This window comes from Odontesthes bonariensis, chromosome 5, assembly GCF_027942865.1.
Source record: "Odontesthes bonariensis isolate fOdoBon6 chromosome 5, fOdoBon6.hap1, whole genome shotgun sequence".
Taxonomy (NCBI): domain Eukaryota; kingdom Metazoa; phylum Chordata; class Actinopteri; order Atheriniformes; family Atherinopsidae; genus Odontesthes; species Odontesthes bonariensis.
In genome coordinates, this window is record NC_134510.1 from 38,894,778 (window position 1) to 38,911,616 (window position 16,839).

The 16,839-nt window shown below is 42.8% G+C and overlaps 1 protein-coding gene across 1 annotated transcript; it reads left to right on the forward strand.

The window, feature by feature from the left end:
• Positions 1–6,065: 6,065 nt before the first annotated feature.
• LOC142380614 (uncharacterized) lies at positions 6,066–16,273 on the forward strand. The gene is made up of 8 exons (XM_075466527.1): positions 6,066–6,554; positions 8,465–8,580; positions 8,671–8,906; positions 10,407–10,581; positions 11,311–11,416; positions 11,510–11,598; positions 12,387–12,460; positions 15,960–16,273. Exons 1-8 carry the CDS (start codon positions 6,066–6,068, stop codon positions 16,271–16,273), a joined length of 1,599 nt encoding a protein of 532 aa, XP_075322642.1.
• The last annotated feature ends 566 nt before the right edge of the window (positions 16,274–16,839 follow it).

The following is a 16,839-nucleotide window of genomic DNA, read 5'->3' on the forward strand; positions in this document are numbered from 1 at the left end:
CTTGGATGTAATCAACAGAATATCAAGGGAGACGAGCAGAGGTTCACCTTCAGATCTCTGCAGATGGGCCGGCGGAGGACGACTGGAAGAAGAATTTGCAGCAGATTTTAGAGGCCGTGCTGCTGGTTTTGTGCATTCAAAATGAAAACAGCCCACTGGCTCTTGTAAACACTAAAAAAAAAAGTCAGCGTTAAGGGCCGAAGAGCAGAGCAGCAGGAAGGTTTTCTCCCTGTGAGACAGAAGCGCTCAGATATGTCGAAGCTTCTTTATCCCGTGCTCCTCCTGTGTTTACTGCCAGCTGTGGGTAAGTGAGCAAATATTCTGAGTTTAACAGCAGGAGTTGGTGTTAAGACACTTGTTCCAAACAAATGATTCATCTTTTCTGAGTTAACTGATCCATGGCCTAAATGGTTAATGGTTTTAATGGTTAAAATGTTAGAAACTGTTCAGGTTTTCTTGAATCTCTGGTGGTCCCAAACCCAAAGATAATGATGTGACTGTGATACAATAGAATAGAACAGAAAAATACTTTATTCATCCCCCAACGGGGGAAATTCAAAAAAAGACGGAGAGACTGGTGAATATTTGCCATTTTGGCTTAGAATTAACAATCAGTGGACAATAGGTAGTTTTTGATCAACACGGTTTGGCTGAACTGAGCCTGACACCAGAATGTGTAAAACCGACGTTGGTCCGCAGCTCCAAATCAATTTCAATTTCAATTCAATTCAGTTTTATTTATATAGCGCCAAATACAACAAATGTCATCTCAAGGCACTTAAATAATAAAGTCCAGAACCAGAACCAGGAAGGGTGGCCATCCGCCTCGACCAGCTGGGGTTTGAGAAGACAGAAAAGAGGGAAAAAAACACTGTAACACCATTCAAAGGATACCTGTTAGAACAGGGAAACACGAGTTAATGACCACAATAATGTCACATGTACATAATATCATTTGAGAAATTAAACGGGGAAAAAGAGAGTAAAGTGAGGAAAGGTGTGACAGATGAGCTCCCCCAGCAGTCTGGGCCTATAGCAGCTTAACTATGGGATGTTTCAGGATTACCTGAGCCATCCCTAACTATAAGTTTTATCAGAAAGGAAAGTTTTAAGCCTGGTTTTAAAAGTGGAAAGGGTGTCTGCTTCCTGGACATTTACTGGCAGCTGGTTCCACAGAGAGGGGCCTGATAACTGAAGGCTCTGCCTCCCAAACTGGCAGCTGGTTCCATAGAGAGGGGCCTGATAACTGAAGGCTCTGCCTCCCAAACTGGCAGCTGGTTCCACAGAGAGGGGCCTGATAACTGAAGGCTCTGCCTCCCAAACTGGCAGCTGGTTCCACAGAGAGGGGCCTGATAACTTAAGGCTCTGCCTCCCAAACTGGCAGCTGGTTCCACAGAGAGGGGCCTGATAACTGAAGGCTCTGCCTCCCAAACTGGCAGCTGGTTCCACAGAGAGGGGCCTGATAACTTAAGGCTCTGCCTCCCAAACTGGCAGCTGGTTCCACAGAGAGGGGCCTGATAACTGAAGGCTCTGCCTCCCAAACTGGCAGCTGGTTCCACAGAGAGGGGCCTGATAACTGAAGGCTCTGCCTCCCAAACTGGCAGCTGGTTCCACAGAGAGGGGCCTGATAACTGAAGGCAGAAAAAATTACCCCGAAAAACAAACCAAAAAATAAATTAGAAAGAGTTTTTTTGTTTTGTTTTTTAAGTGAATGCAATACGCTTCCGTACCCTTTAAAGCCATTTTGAGGGTTTTAATCAGCCTGCCTGTCCTGCAGTTCCCCTCTTCTGTTACACCTGTGTGTTCCCCGCCATCTCACCTCTGGACTGCATCAGATTCCCTCTCAAGTGTCCGCCCGGGCAGCTCTGCCTGTCCAGCCGAGCCGTGGGCCAGAAAGGTGAGCATGCCCAGATTTAAACGAACCAAAACTGAGAAACAGAACTGAGAGAGGCTCAGTCGGTGTGTCGGTGTGTAACTGATGTTTCTCGTGAACTTTCAGGAGACTTCCGTGTGGTGCTGTACGAGAAGAGCTGCGTCCTGCCTGCCTTGTGCGGCATCACAGGGGAAAAATACACCATGGGACTCAACTTCACCTTCACCAATGAGTGCTGCAACACGCACCTGTGCAACAGAGCTGCAGCAGCTGGCGCCCCCTGCTGGACTGCAGCAGTACTAACCCTGCTTACCGTGCACGCTGCTTGGTAAAGAGAGAACATTAAAGCGTTGTGAGGGTGTTTTCTTCCAGCTAACGCAGTGATGCTGTTCTAAACTCCCTTTAAGTTACCGTGCACTAATCTGAAATCATAAGGGTTTTCATTAAGTAAAATCTACGGAAGCCCAAGTGGTACGTATAAACTTTTTTTTGATGGTTTTCTCGAGATAACGAGTTAATTTACCGATGGTTTTCGAGGCCACTTTTTCTCCCCAGTCCGCCCCTGTTTATATGTGTTTATGGCTGTGTTCGAAACCGCATACTACATACTACATACTACATACTGCATACTACATACTGCATACTACATACTACATACTACATACTACATACTACATACTGCATACTACATACTACATACTACATACTCATCGATCTGACAGTATGCAGAGCGTTTACCCACAATGCATTTCACTCCTGCTCGAGCCGAAATCAGCCGGCCTGAAGCTGATTTCTCTTAAGCTCTAAACTCTGTAAAATTTAGCAACATTTGAAACATTTTCAGGTGAGAAAGTAGTCGTTTAGATCCCCAACGTGTTGAAAATCTGACAAAATACCGGCTATTTACAATTTTGTTCCCACGAATTCGGCGCTACTAAAGCTAGCCGCAGTGAGCAACGCACTTCCGGTTATTTTCACAAAATAAAATACCCGTTGCCTTTTATCATAGGGAAAGCCATTACCATACAATTGGTGCTTTTGTTTTGAAAACAGGAAGTGAACCTACCCTCGTTGTAGCTAGCTTGAAACTGCCGTTTTGACAGGAAATGACGATCGGCGACGTCACGTTACGTTGCATCTTGGGTAGTTTGAGTATGAGTAGTAACCTCATGATGCATACCCAACATTTCGGAGAATCTAGTGTGCATCCGGGAACTTCTCGCTTAAAAAGTTAGGAGTAGTGGGAGTAGTAGGAGAAGTATGCGGTTTCGAACACAACCTATGTATTTCTGGCAAAGGTTTTTTACCCATTTTTACCCCCTTTCATTGCAAACTGAATAAAGTAGCCGGAGACGGCCGGCTCGACTGCAGCTCAGCAGGCGTTTACACAGTGATCCTGCTGATGTAGTCGACTTCATCAGTGACCAGCTGAGGGGACCAGGCCGTCTCCATGGTTACCAAATGATGCACCAGAGGTGCCGTTATTGGCATGATTGGTGTGTGTTAAACCTGATTCCATTCTTCAAATGCTCGTCACACCAGCGGGATTTGCTTTGCGCATTTTCACAAGCAGAATTGTTACACAAACGCTCCACATTCCATGTTTGAGTCATAGGCGACTTTATTCAGTTTTCAATGAAAGGGGGTAAAAATGGGTAAAAACCTTTGCCAGAAATACATATAAACATATATAAACAGGGGCGGACTGGGGAGAAAAAGTGGCCTCGAAAGCCATCGTTAAATTAACTCGTTATAGAAAACAATGATGGTTCTCTCGAGATCTCGAATTAATTATCTCGTTATCACAAGAAAACGGAGGAAAATTATGTCGTTATCACAGGAAAACGGATTGGAATAAAATATATGTATCTATGGCCGTTTAGGGCTTCCTGTAACAATCAAAGAGACCCCCCATTAATTTAGCAAATGAGATGAAATGCTTTCTGTTGGAAGCATGTGATCGGGGTTAGAGGATGTGGTGGGTAAAGTCTCACTGATCTGAAGGCTGAAGGTTCATTTTGCAGCTTTGTTGGTGTATAAATCAGCTGTAATCAGACCGATTAAAAATATCACAGAGACAGATCAATGGAAGTAAAACATCATATCAGTACAGGTATGAGCCCAATTATCCCTGCAAACATTTTAGAACTCTATATATTCTACATTAACATTTATTTTGGTTCATATTTAACTCTTAATGATCAGCTTTCAGCTTAGATGCCATGGCAGTAAATAACTGAAACAGGAAAAGGTTGAACCTGAAGCTCATTTGTGCTTTTTTTTTATCCTGAGAAAACAAAGAGTTAAACAGAAAATCTGCTAAACTAAGAAGAAGTTACAATCTGCAGCACCTTAAAATCCTCACTGTTTGCACTGGTTTTATCAGTCTGTGTTAAAATGCTTAATTATCTTAGATTTATACACTTTTCTGATGGTAAACTAATTAACTGTAGCTCATCTCTGAGCCACATTCCACAGTTTAACCTCCCTAAACTCGTTCTAACTTTACATCTATCAAACACAAACGAGCCTCTTTATTTCTTAATGTAAGAACCTTTTGGATACAAACAGAAAGGATGTTTTTCATGACAAAAACCACAGCTTTCATGATTTTTAGACACATAAAATATGTGTAAAATATGTGTAAAATAAACACAAACACTCCTCATCCAATTATTCAGACATTTTATAAAGAACACCCACAGATTTGGACCCCAGAAATGTTTGTGTCATTCACTCTTTCAATTTAAACACGTTTAACTTTAGTTTTGTGTCTAAATTGGCCATAAAATCTCCAATTATCATGAATTTATTTGCATCTTTATGAAGAGATAACCCATTAATGCTGAACCATCAACATCCAGGTCTGGTTTCATTTGACTCTGACACACAGAGAGAGAAAAATAATCAAGTCAAACATGATTTTTTACTCATGACGTAGATTTAAATCAGAGTTTTCTGATGGATAAATGCATGAAAAGGCTGGAATTCTTCTAATTTTAATCATTTGTGTTGCTGGAGTCTAACGTTTGACTTGTTAATGTGAAGTTTTTGTGTTTGCTCCTAACAACAATGTATGATGAATAATCCGATAAATCAATAAATAAATAACAGATTATGTGCAACATAAAGACAAGTTTGCTTTGTTTTATTTGAGGCTTTCTGAAAAATTTAAGGAATTTTCTGAATATGTACAGAAGGGTCCAAAAGTGTGAGAAGAAAACAGAAAAGATCACTTTACTCTGGATTTGTTTTGAATCACAAATGATATCAGGTTCAGAATTTCTTTGTTTTCTGTAATGAAAGCAGCAATCAGTGGGAGTAAGTTAAGTTATATTTTAAGTGCAGAACTGTGCAGAAGTATTGATCAGCCCTCATTTCTTTATAAGCTGACATTAAAGCAGGAAACAGCTGCAGCTGTTTCCATGGAAACGTGTTCAAACATGGATATAAACCCAGAATCTGAGTCAGAACCAGAGTTAGTTCAGTTCTGAGCAGCTTTCTGTCCTTTCTTTAATGAGTCTTCAGGAATAGTTCTCCAGGCTTCATGAAGGGCATCCCAAAGAGGTCTGACTTTTTCCTGGAGAAGGATTTTGATACAAATGTTTTACTCTTTTGAACGCATATTGTTTTGAGAAGCAAAACGCTTTATTTTTTAAACCCCAGCCAACTAGCCGGACTACCTTCATCAACACCAAAACGAGGCTGGAACTCTGCTCACAGGACGCAGCAGGGGGTAAGAAGATGTTCATAAATGATGTTGCTGATATGGGATGTCATACAGCTTCATGTCAAAAGAGGCGAACTATCCCTTTAAGATCCTGTTCATCTTCTGTAGATAGTTCTTTAGGCCTGACATTGTAAAATGTTTGGAAACTCTTGGAATAAATGCGGAATGTGGCTCCAAGATCTTAAAAAATGTAAATGGACTTGAAATAGTTTTTATTCAAACATGTTTACACACACTCTAAAACTGAAGCGCGTGACTGTCGCATTCTGTGGTGATTAAAACAGCAGGACTCGTCGGTTGGTTGTAGTTCACCTATCAGCCTGTGAGTGGCGCTGTTCTGCGCCTGGTGGCTTCCTCCTCGGCACCAGGTGCTCTTAATTTGATCCAAACAACAGAGAACATCAGCAGTTTTAACACCATGAGAGTGGACTCGGTTTCGGTTGTGTTCCAGGTCTGAGCATGATGCCCCTGCTGCTGCCTCTGATGCTGCCTCTGCTCCTGTCCTTGGCCGACAGAGCCACACTGATGTCGGCCAAGGCTTTGAATGAAACCTCTCAGGTGATGATGAGAAAAGTTCCCCGGGATGAGACACCGACCCTGCTGCAGGAGAGGCACCTCAGCCTCCCCATGTTTGTGGACTCGGTTCTGTCGCCGGGGGAGAAGGAGTATTTCTCGCCGGCCAGAAGCACCGGGCAGGAGCCTTTACTCCAGCCCGTCCGGCAGCTCCTGCTCCCGGCTCGGGCCAGCGGCGGCAGCCCCCCCGGCGGCTCGGGGGTCACCCTGAGGACTTCATGCGAGCTCAACAAGCTGCAGCTGCAGGTGGAGAGGGGGATTTTAGGCGCCGGGGAGCCCGACTCTCATCTCAAACTGGGGACATGTCCAGTCAGCAGAGCTACAGAGGACTATCTTTACTTTGAATATGACCTCAGCTTGTGTGGAACCAAACGCGCGGTGAGTCCTGACCCGTCAGAGCAGGCGCTGCAGCGCCATCTTCAGGCGGTCCAGTGTTCACTGAGTCCTGTAAACCTGCTGCAACCATCTTCTGGAGGTTGATTGCACAGTTATATTAAAGGGGAAGTTAGTTTTTTTTGTTTTTTTTTAAACCTGGACCTTATTTCTGGCATTAATTCATCTACTCACCGATAACAGTTTGAAAGTCGGCGTCCTTCGGAAATTATTTAGATTAAGATCCGCGTATTACGGAAGCCCGACGAGGTACGTATAAACTTTTTTTTGATGGTTTTCTCGAGATAACGAGTTAATTTAACGATGGTTTTCGAGGCCACTTTTTCTCCCCAGTCCGCCCCTGTTTATATGTGTTTTATTTGTATTTCTGGCAAAGGTTTTTACCCATTTTTACCCCCTTAAATTGAAAACTGAATAAAGTAGCCTATGAATCAAACATGGAATGTGGAGCATTTGTGAAAATCTCGCTGGTGTGACAAGCATTTCACGGCACCTCTCGTGCATCATTCGGTAACCATGGAGACGGCCTGGTCCCCTCAGCTGGTCACTGATGAAGTCGACTGTATCAGCAGGATCACTGAGGTGTAAACGCCTGTTGAGCTGCAGGCGAGCCGGCCGTCTCCTTAAATGAGGCGGGCTGATATGAAAGTTATCTCTACAAGACAAACAAATTGCGAACACATAAAACACATATAAACAGGGTCGGACTGGGGACAAAAAGTGGCCACAGTAAGTAAATTAACTTGTTATCTCGATAAAACCATCAAAAAAAAGTTTATATGTACCACGTCCGCTCTGGGCTTCTGTAGCATATATCCATATAACGGGAGAGAACAGGGCAGAGACAACACAGCCTCTAAATAAGGCATTATCTGTCTTTATTTCACCTATACTTTGCGACCTATGAATGAATGAACGCGTACTATTGCACTGTTAGCTCAGAGCTACTGTGTTGTTGTTATCCAGGGCTCTCTACACACTGTGGTGATGTCATCAACGCGCGCCGCTGCTCTGTGACAGTTGGCTAACTTCACATGGAGGCTGTGTTCGAAACTGCATACTACATACTGATCGATCAGACAGTATGCAGAGCGTTTACCCACAATGCATTTCGCTCCTACCCGAGCCGAAATCAGCCGGCCTGAAGCTGATTTCTCTTAAGCTCTAAACTCTGTAAACTTTAGCAACATTTGAAACATTTTCAGGTGAGAAAGTAGTCGTTTAGATCCCCAACGTGTTGAAAACCTGACAAAATACCGGCTATTTACAATTTTTTTTGCCACGAATTCGGCACTACTAAAGCTAGCCGCAGTGAGCAACGCACTTCCGGTTATTTTCACAAAATAAAATACCCGTTGCCTTTTATCATAGTGAAAGCCATTACCATACAATTGGTGCTTTTGTTTTGAAAACAGGAAGTGAACCTACCATCGTTGTAGCTAGCTTGAAACTGCCGTTTTGACAGGAAATGACGATCGGCGACGTCACGTTACGTTGCATCTTGGGTAGTTTGAGTATGAGTAGTAACCTCATGATGCATACCCAACATTTCGGAGAATCTAGTATGCATCCGGGAACTTCTCGCTTACTCAAACTCGCATACTAACTCAGAAAGTTAGTATGAGTAGTAGGAGAAGTATGCGGCTTCAACACAGCCGGAGTTTGCTGCTGCTAGTTTTGTGTAACATGGCGGGATATTTATCAGATTTTAATGGCGTGGATGACGACGTTGAGTATGAAGGAGTATGCAAACGTTGGCCTCCTAACAGTCTCGTGGTAAACAAACCTGCAAACATGTCAGTGCCGTCATTTCAGCTGCGTCATCGCGCTGATGTTTGAATTTAACTCCGTGCACTGACTCATGGATAAACTGATAATTCGTTGGATGTTTACAGATGATTTCCAACCGGATTATCTACTTTAACATGCTGCTTTATGACCCACCAACTCCTAAAGGACCAATCAGGCGAACTGCACCTTTCAGCCTCCCTGTTGCGTGTTACTTTAACAGGTGAGACTGGATCCAGACCAATTCTTTATGGCACCGAAGTCTTGTTTTTAACATTCTTAAAACTGTGGATAATGTGTTTTTATTGTTTAGGTACATTTATTCGTACACGGTTGGCTACACGCCAAAGGTCCAGACGCCAAAGGTCCAGACGCCAAAGGTCCAGACGCCAAAGGTCCAGACGCCAAAGGTCCAGACGCCAAAGGTCCAGACGCCAAAGGTCCAGACGCCAAAGGTCCAGACGCCAAAGGTCCAGACGCCAAAGGTCCAGACGCCAAAGGTCTCCAGACAGATGAACGCAGCCAAATTCATTTTGACTCCACGGAATGGTAAACCTGTACGATTATTCCTCATTAACCCACAACTGGTTTCTATTTTTTATTTTTAAATGGTTCTTAGAATTTAAAGTTCTAATAATCTTAAAGTTACTTTATTGTTCTTTTTACACACAATGTGAACATTAAAGGTGAATATTAGCGGTAGAATATGCATTTTAAGTCCTTTTCACTGTTCATCAGTTTGCTTTTTAGGACGTTTTGTATATTTTATGAACGATAGAAATACATACATGTGTGTTCTCTCTTCTCAGCATCTGTGACATAAAAACAGCACCTATGTATTGTCATGACCGATGCTAAACGATGTTAAGATGATGCAGCGGTCTGCATTTACTTTCAAGGCCATTTACATTTTTTTAAGATCTTGGAGCCATATTCTGCATTTATTCCAAGATTTCATTGATTTCATTGATTCCAATGTCAGGCCTAAAGAACTATCTACAGGATGAACAGGATCTTAAAGGGACAGTTCGCCTCTTTTGACATGAAGCTGTATGACATCCCATATCAGCAACATCATTTATGAACATCTTCTTACCCCCTGCTGCGTCCTGTGAGCAGAGTTCCAGCCTCGTTTTGGTGTTGACAAAAGTAGTCCGGCTCGTTGGCTGGGGTTTAAAAAATAAAGCGTCTTGCTTCTCAAAACAATATGCGTTCAAACGAGTAATACATTTGGATCACAAAATCATTCTCCAGGAAAAAGTCAGACCTCACATCACTGTGCGTTGAACGTAATTTATACGGTGAAGTGCAAACCAAAAGGTTGGTGGACCGCCTGCAGTCCCTCCTCGTGGACGGGGGATTCGAACTATGGGAATGGGCTTGTAATGTTCCCACAGTCATTAGTCACCTGCTGGTAGAGTCCCAGTCGGAGAGCAGTTTACTCTGGTTCTCCCACTGACTGATCAACAGACCGATCCACTGCAGTACCAGCAGCCCAGAGCCGACCATCGGCTGCTCTGCCAGTTGTACGGCCCGCTTGGGATCCTTATCCCGTTCACAACCAGAGCCGAGGCCATCGTGCAACGCCTCTGGGACCAGAAAAGAACGGCATGAAGCATTCGGTGGAGCTCGCCCCCCGAGAGCAACTGGCAGCAGAACGGATCCGGTTCCGCCTCAATGAGCCACACTTTGGGGATTCATGGGAAAGCAGTGCGGTGCATGAAGGCAGCCCTGCCCTATGCTCACGTGTTTTCTCAAGTTGCAGCCCGTTCAGGTCATGAATATTTACTGTTAAATGTCTTTAAAAAGTTTTATTTTTTTGTTTTAAACACAACCAAACACAGCTTCAGATGTCTCAATGTATTCATTGAGAAATGTAATAAATTATAGCTCCAAAATAAGGTTTTAATCTGCTTTAATGACGCTATATCAAAGTAAATCCCAGTTTAATTGTATGCGTGTGGGAAAGCAGGATTTCTTGTGAACACACAAACTATGAATGAGCGTTGCAGCTGTTTCCTGTAGCCCGACTGCTTCCTTTTGTTTCAGCTCGGTGGGAGAAGCTCGCTCTGTCAGACCACTACGTGCCCGGGGAGCTCGTACACTTCGAGGCAGAGATCCCGGGTGTGTCCCACGATGAGAGGCTGTATGTCCACACGTGTCATGTGACACCTGACAAGTCCCACACCTCCACGCCTCAGATTTCAGTTATAAAGAATTCTGGGTAATAAAGATGTTACATATGCTGTGTTCGAAGCCGCATACTTCTCCTACTACTCCTACTAACTTTTTGAGTTAGTATGCGAGTTTGAGTAAGCAGAAGTTCCCGGATGCATACTAGATTCTCTGAAATGTTGGGTATGCATCATGAGGTTACTACTCATACTCAAACTACCCAAGATGCAACGTAACGTGACGTCGCCGATCGCCATTTCCTGTCAAAACGACAGTTTCAAGCTAGCTACAACGAGGGTAGGTTCACTTCCTGCTTTCAAAACAAAAGCCCCAATTGTATCGTAATGGCTTTCCCTATGATAAAAGGCAACGGGTATTTTATTTTGTGAAAATAACCGGAAGTGCGTTAGCTCACTGCGGCTAGCTTTAGTAGCGCCGAATTCGTGGGAACTAAATAGTAAACAGCCGGTATTTTGTCAGGTTTTCAACACGATGGGGATCTAAACGACTACTTTCTCACCTGAAAATGTTTCAAATGTTGCTAAAGTTTACAGAGTTTAGAGCTTAAGGGAAATCAGCTTCAGGCCGGCTGATTTCGGCTCGGGCAGGAGCGAAATGCATTGTGGGTAAACGCTCTGCATACTGTCTGATCGATCAGTATGTAGAATGGAAGTATGTAGTATGCAGTTTCGAACACAGCCATAGTCTCGAGTAGGAGGAAAATATTCCTGAACCGGCGTGTGTCACGCTCAGCTTTTCTCTCCTCCTGATGATACAGATGTTTGGTTCAAAGCGAGGAGAGCTGCTCCAGATTCTTTCCCTACAAAAACAATGCTGTGAGGTTTTCTGTGGATGGCTTCCTGTTCAAAGGAATGACCGGTCAGGTGAGCAGAGTCCTTATGAGGTTTTAAAAAGTATTCCTGCAGCTCTTATTTAACGTTTAACTGATGGAAACCGCTGACTTTAACCCTCTGCAGCAGCTCTACATGCACTGCACCATGTCGGTTGGAGGTTTGGTCCCCTCGCCAACGGCTAAGTCCTGCTGCTACGACACTAAGTTCAGAAGGTGAGTTTTTCACGGGGAAGAAAAGAAAGGATGCTGCATCTATTCCTGCATTCAACCCCACACCACATTTAAAAGAAAAAAAGCTGGGGGAGAAATTTGAGGATTTGTCCACAAATGTGTTTAAACTAGGGGAGGGCAACGATTAAAATGTTTAATCTAATTAATCACATGATTTCCCTGATTAATCGCATTTGCACGCAGAATCCAAAAATGAATCCAAAAGTAGTGTATAGCTTTTAGCATTTAGCTTTATTTTAAATGTGCTGCCATATGAATGAAAGTGCCATAACATTTGTTGTGCAAACACACTTTTAACATCAGCATCTTTCTGTAGTTTTTATGTAGAAGCCTCGCTCCACTGTCTGTAAAAGTTCCGTACCCTTCTCCATGTTTGGTGGATCCGCCAAATTACTTTCTTTTCCGTTTCCACAGCAGACGGCAACAGACTTTTACAAAATAAAACGCCTGTGAGCAACAAACTTTTACAATAATAACATAAATAATAAAACAGGGGTGGTCCGTGGTGTAGTGGGTTGAGCAGGCGCCCCATGTACAGAGGCTATAGTCCTCGCTGCAGCTGGCCCCGGTTCAAGTTCCGTATGCCCTGTGCTGCGTCACAGAGTGGGAGAAGGAAACGTCACAAAGTGGGAGAAGTGCTACAGGTCTTAAATGTGGAAATATATTAAAAAAAGAAGATTTTTTTGGTTCATATCGTCTTTCTGGGGTCGTAGAATAATCTTAATGAGTTGATCTGGAACCCTGTGGGCTCTCTTTACTGTTTCCTTCAGATGGGTGGAGCTGTTTGGGTCGGACTCGGTGTGTGACTGCTGTGAGTCCAGGTGTAGCTCTGCTTCACCCACAGGTGAGTCCTCTCCTCCTTCGTTTTCACTTTGTAGTTTTTTAATGATAGAAGGATCATTCTGAGGCGTATTATTAGCATCAGCCAAAATAAGGAGGAGAACCGACTAAATATTGCGTGCGTTTGTTGCCAAGCTTGTTATTTTTCTGCCAATTTTAAAGCCACGAGTTTAGCATTTTGGCTGCCATTCGCTTTATAACGCGGCGTTACGACTGACCGGCTGACGACGCTGCATGCACCCAAATGGCTGTATTAGCAGCATGAATGGCATGGGCTCAGGCGGCGATATTGGTTGACCTGCCTCTGAATAAGAAATCCATTCCACGGAGGATGGCTGTGTTCGAAACCTCCTACTTCTCCCACTACTCCTACTAACTGTTTGAGTTAGTATGCGAGTTTGAGTGAGCGAGAAGTTCCCGGATGCATACTAGATTCTCCGAAATGTTGGGTATGCATCATGAGGTTACTACTCATACTCAAACTACCCAAGATGCAACGTAACGTGACGTCGCCAATCGTCATTTCCTGTCAAAACGGCAGTTTCAAGCTAGCTACAACGAGGGTAGGTTCACTTCCTGTTTTCAAAACAAAAGCACCAATTGTATGGTAATGGCTTTCCCTATGATAAAAGGCAACGGGTATTTTATTTTGTGAAAATAACCGGAAGTGCGTTGCTCACTGCGGCTAGCTTCAGTAGCGCCGAATTCGTGGGAACAAAATTATAAATAGCCGGTATTTTGTCAGGTTTTTAACACGTTGGGGATCTAAACGACTACTTTCTCACCTGAAAATGTTTCAAATGTTGCTAAAGTTTACAGAGTTTAGAGCTTAAGCGAAATCAGCTTCAGGCCGGCTGATTTCGACTCGGGCAGGAGCGAAATGCATTGTGGGTAAACGCTCTGCATACTGTCTGATCGATGAGTATGCAGAATGGAGTATGTAGTAGGCGGTTTTGAACAAAGAGGATGGAAATCTGACAAAATACCGGCTGTTTACAATTTTGTTCCCACGAATTCGGTGCTACTAGAGCTAGCCGCAGTGAGCTAATGCACTTCCGGTTATTTTCACAAATAAAATACCCGTTGCCTTTTATCATAGGGAAAGCCATTACCATACAATTGGTGCTTTTGTTTTGAAAGCAGGAAGTGAACCTACCCTCGTTGTAGCTAGCTTGAAACTGCCGTTTTGACAGGAAATGACGATCGGCGACGTCACGTTACGTTGCATCTTGGGTAGTTTGAGTACGAGTAGTAACCTCATGATGCATACCCAACATTTAGGAGAATCTAGTATGCATCCGGGAACTTAAAACAAGTTAAAGGTAGTGGGAGTAGTGGGAGAAGTAGGCGGTTTCGAACACAGCCGATGTCTCGGTTCCTGAAAAGCACCTGAAAAAGAAAGGAGCTCGAGGTGAGGACACACAGATGTATCCTCTGTGGGAGTCTTTCTGGGTTTTGTGACATGAAAAGGACGAGTGCCACATTATCCCACACTGAAATTGAATTAAATCCAAATGGACACTTGCTAATAAACACCTTTTATAATACAGCTTTCTAAAAAGAATGGACATATTTTGCAGCTATATTAAACCTCACATATATTCTGCCTGCATCTAGGATGCAAATGCACTGAGACTCTGTTTGTAGGAGGTGTTGCCCCCTGCTGGTGACTGTGGAGAATGTAACTTTGCCCTTTCAGACCTGGATGCTTCCTCCTTCTCTTATGAACAGTGTTTTGTTTTTTTTTTTTTAATGAAGCCACAGCCCTGTCCTCCATGAAGCTGCCTCTGAGCCTACACAACTGATCTGCTCCAAGCTCCTGATGACGAGCATTTGAGTTGGTGTAGAGTGCAAACGTGTCGGTCCAGCCCTCCTTTCCTTCCGTTTCCCTCCAAGCAGCCAGACTTTCCTGTAGTCTTTAAAGTGTCCTGATCAACAGTTCTTTAGCTTTCTGAAGCTCTTTCAGAGTTTCTCTTTGGACATTTTCTGCTGTTTCCCTCTTCTTCAGTCCTTTTTTTTTTTTTTTTATTTATTTATTTTTTTTCCCAACATTATCTTTATTGAGTTTTAAACGCAATTCCAAAACACACATATATTCAGAAATAAGAGTGCTCTCATATCCAAGGAGACATCAGGGGCAAAGTTATTATCCAACATTCAAATTGTACTTCCTTGCAAGTCAGATATTTATGAGATAATACAGAGCAACACTTAGTACAAAAAAGAAAAAGAAAAGAAACAACAACAACAACAACCAGAACAATAAACGTTTCTCTATCTTGTCAAGAATAAGCCCATATTATTTCGCTATTGTACCTATATGGTTAAAAAATACAGATTCAGATGTACAATCTATACAGAAAAAAAAATAATAATAAAATATCAAAAGAAAATGGATCACAGAAAGGACTACCAACAACTACGCCTCTTCGTCACTCACATTACTTAAATCTACACTCTCCATATATTCTATAAAAGGACCCCAAATTTTTTGAAATAGTTTTTTTTTTTTTTTTTTTCCCCCCGTTTTATAATGTAAGCTTTCTTCTCCATAGGTAAAGTTGTGGATATTTCCTTAACCCAGTTGATGATTTTTGGTTTACTGGTATTCTTCAGTTCTTTTACCTGAGCAGAGAAACGGCTCCTAACTCGAGTTGCTTTGTACCACAGGTGTTTATGCTTTTCACATCGTCTGACGTGATATTCCGGTAACAAACTTTAAAAAATGAAATATTTTTCACTCATTTTTAATGATTTGTTTCAATGCTGGTGGGAAATAATGGAAACTGAATGTTAAGACAAAATAAGGTATAAGCAGAAACAGTGGGTCTGCTTCCTCTTTGTGCAGGTGTTGTTTTTACTGTTTGTTTTAATCAAATCAAATTTATTTGTAGCACATTTCATGCACAAAACAATTCAAAGTGCTTTACATAAAATAAAAGCATTGCAGCAGGGAGTGGAAGAAGCATTAAAAATACATAAAAGAATATAAAGAGAAACAAATAAAATCATTTAAATGAGTTTAAAAACCAGCAACAGTCCAGATAAGTTTAAAGATAGCGTGCAGATTTCATGCATAGACACATGAGAACAGAAATGTTTTTAACCTGGATTTAAAAATGTCTCCATTTGGTGAAAGTTTAATCTCCACTGGCAGTTTGTTCCACTTGTTTGCAGCATAACAGCTAAATGCTGCTTCTCCATGTTTAGTCTGGACTCTGGACTGGACCAGCTGACCTGAGTCCTTGGATCTAAGAGCTCTGCTGGCTTTATATTCTCTGAACAGATCACAGATGTAAACCATCAGCAGGCTTTTAAAATCTATTATGTGGCTGACTGGAAGCCAGAGTAAAGATTTTTATCCATTTAACATGAATTAAATGGATAAAACTGATCAATATAAATGCAGCTGTATAAATATTGTTGGGAGTTATTTGTCTTATTTTAACTTATTCGATCTGTTATTGATGAATGATTTTTGCTTTACTTTGATTTTCTCCTAGAGACACAAATGGTCAGCAGCAGACCTTGGAAAATCGAGTCCAAACTGAAACCTGGCACATCCACCCTGCAGAGGAAGGCCGTCCTGCCCACAGCGGCAGCACTGCAGCCGGAGAGGACGGAGTGGATGTGGAAGTCTTTGCCTGAAGCGGCGGCAGAGATCCTCAAGGGGAAGGTGGAGAAGAGCGAGACGGAGTGGCCGTTCAGAGGCGGAGGAGTGACGTGGGTTGAGGACGAAGGTGAGGAGAGGCGGGTGAAGGGCTCTGCTGTTGTGGAGGATGAAGAGGAGACTGGTGCAGAACCATGGAGTATGTGAGGATGTTTTTTGACTAATAAAGTTGGTGGATGGACGGTGACTGCAGGAGGTTTCATTCCAGGACGAATGCGTCTTCACACGTTTTCTGCATCATGAAAGTTGTTTCACTTCCAACGCTCAGCTGGGTTACATGCACAGTGAAGTCGAGCTACGACTACAGGTCATTTAACTGGACCAACGCCTTCAGTATACGTCAGAGATACTCACTATTTTTCTCACAAGAGCCACATTTATGACAACATACTAAAGTCCCCTTTTGTAAATATGCATGTCTACATATAAAACATCCCACAAAAAAAGAAACAACGCAGCCAATACATTTTCAATTCAGACCACATTTACCTTAATACTGGGATGAGTGGAAGCTGGCATGCATGTCCTCTTTACTTTCTTCATGTTGTATTTGTAGTTTGTTGTTGTAATCATAGTGGACATTCAGGATGAGCATGGTTTCTGTGCTGGTTTTTGCCCTTTTTTAATTAAAAACCGATCCATTGTGCCTGCATCTCGCGCTGGCTAAAGGAGCTAGCGTGCTCTGCGGTGAAGTGTGACGGTGGTTTAAGCGG

Excerpts from the sequence above, each read along its gene's own strand:
- LOC142380614 (XM_075466527.1), top strand. The coding sequence starts at position 6,066 with ATGCCCCTGCTGCTGCCTCTGATGCTGCCTCTGCTCCTGTCCTTGGCC. Across the intron at positions 8,907-10,406 it reads CATTTTGACTCCACGGAATG|CTCGGTGGGAGAAGCTCGCT; the intron begins GTAAACCTGTAC and ends CTTTTGTTTCAG. Across the intron at positions 12,461-15,959 it reads TAGCTCTGCTTCACCCACAG|AGACACAAATGGTCAGCAGC; the intron begins GTGAGTCCTCTC and ends ATTTTCTCCTAG.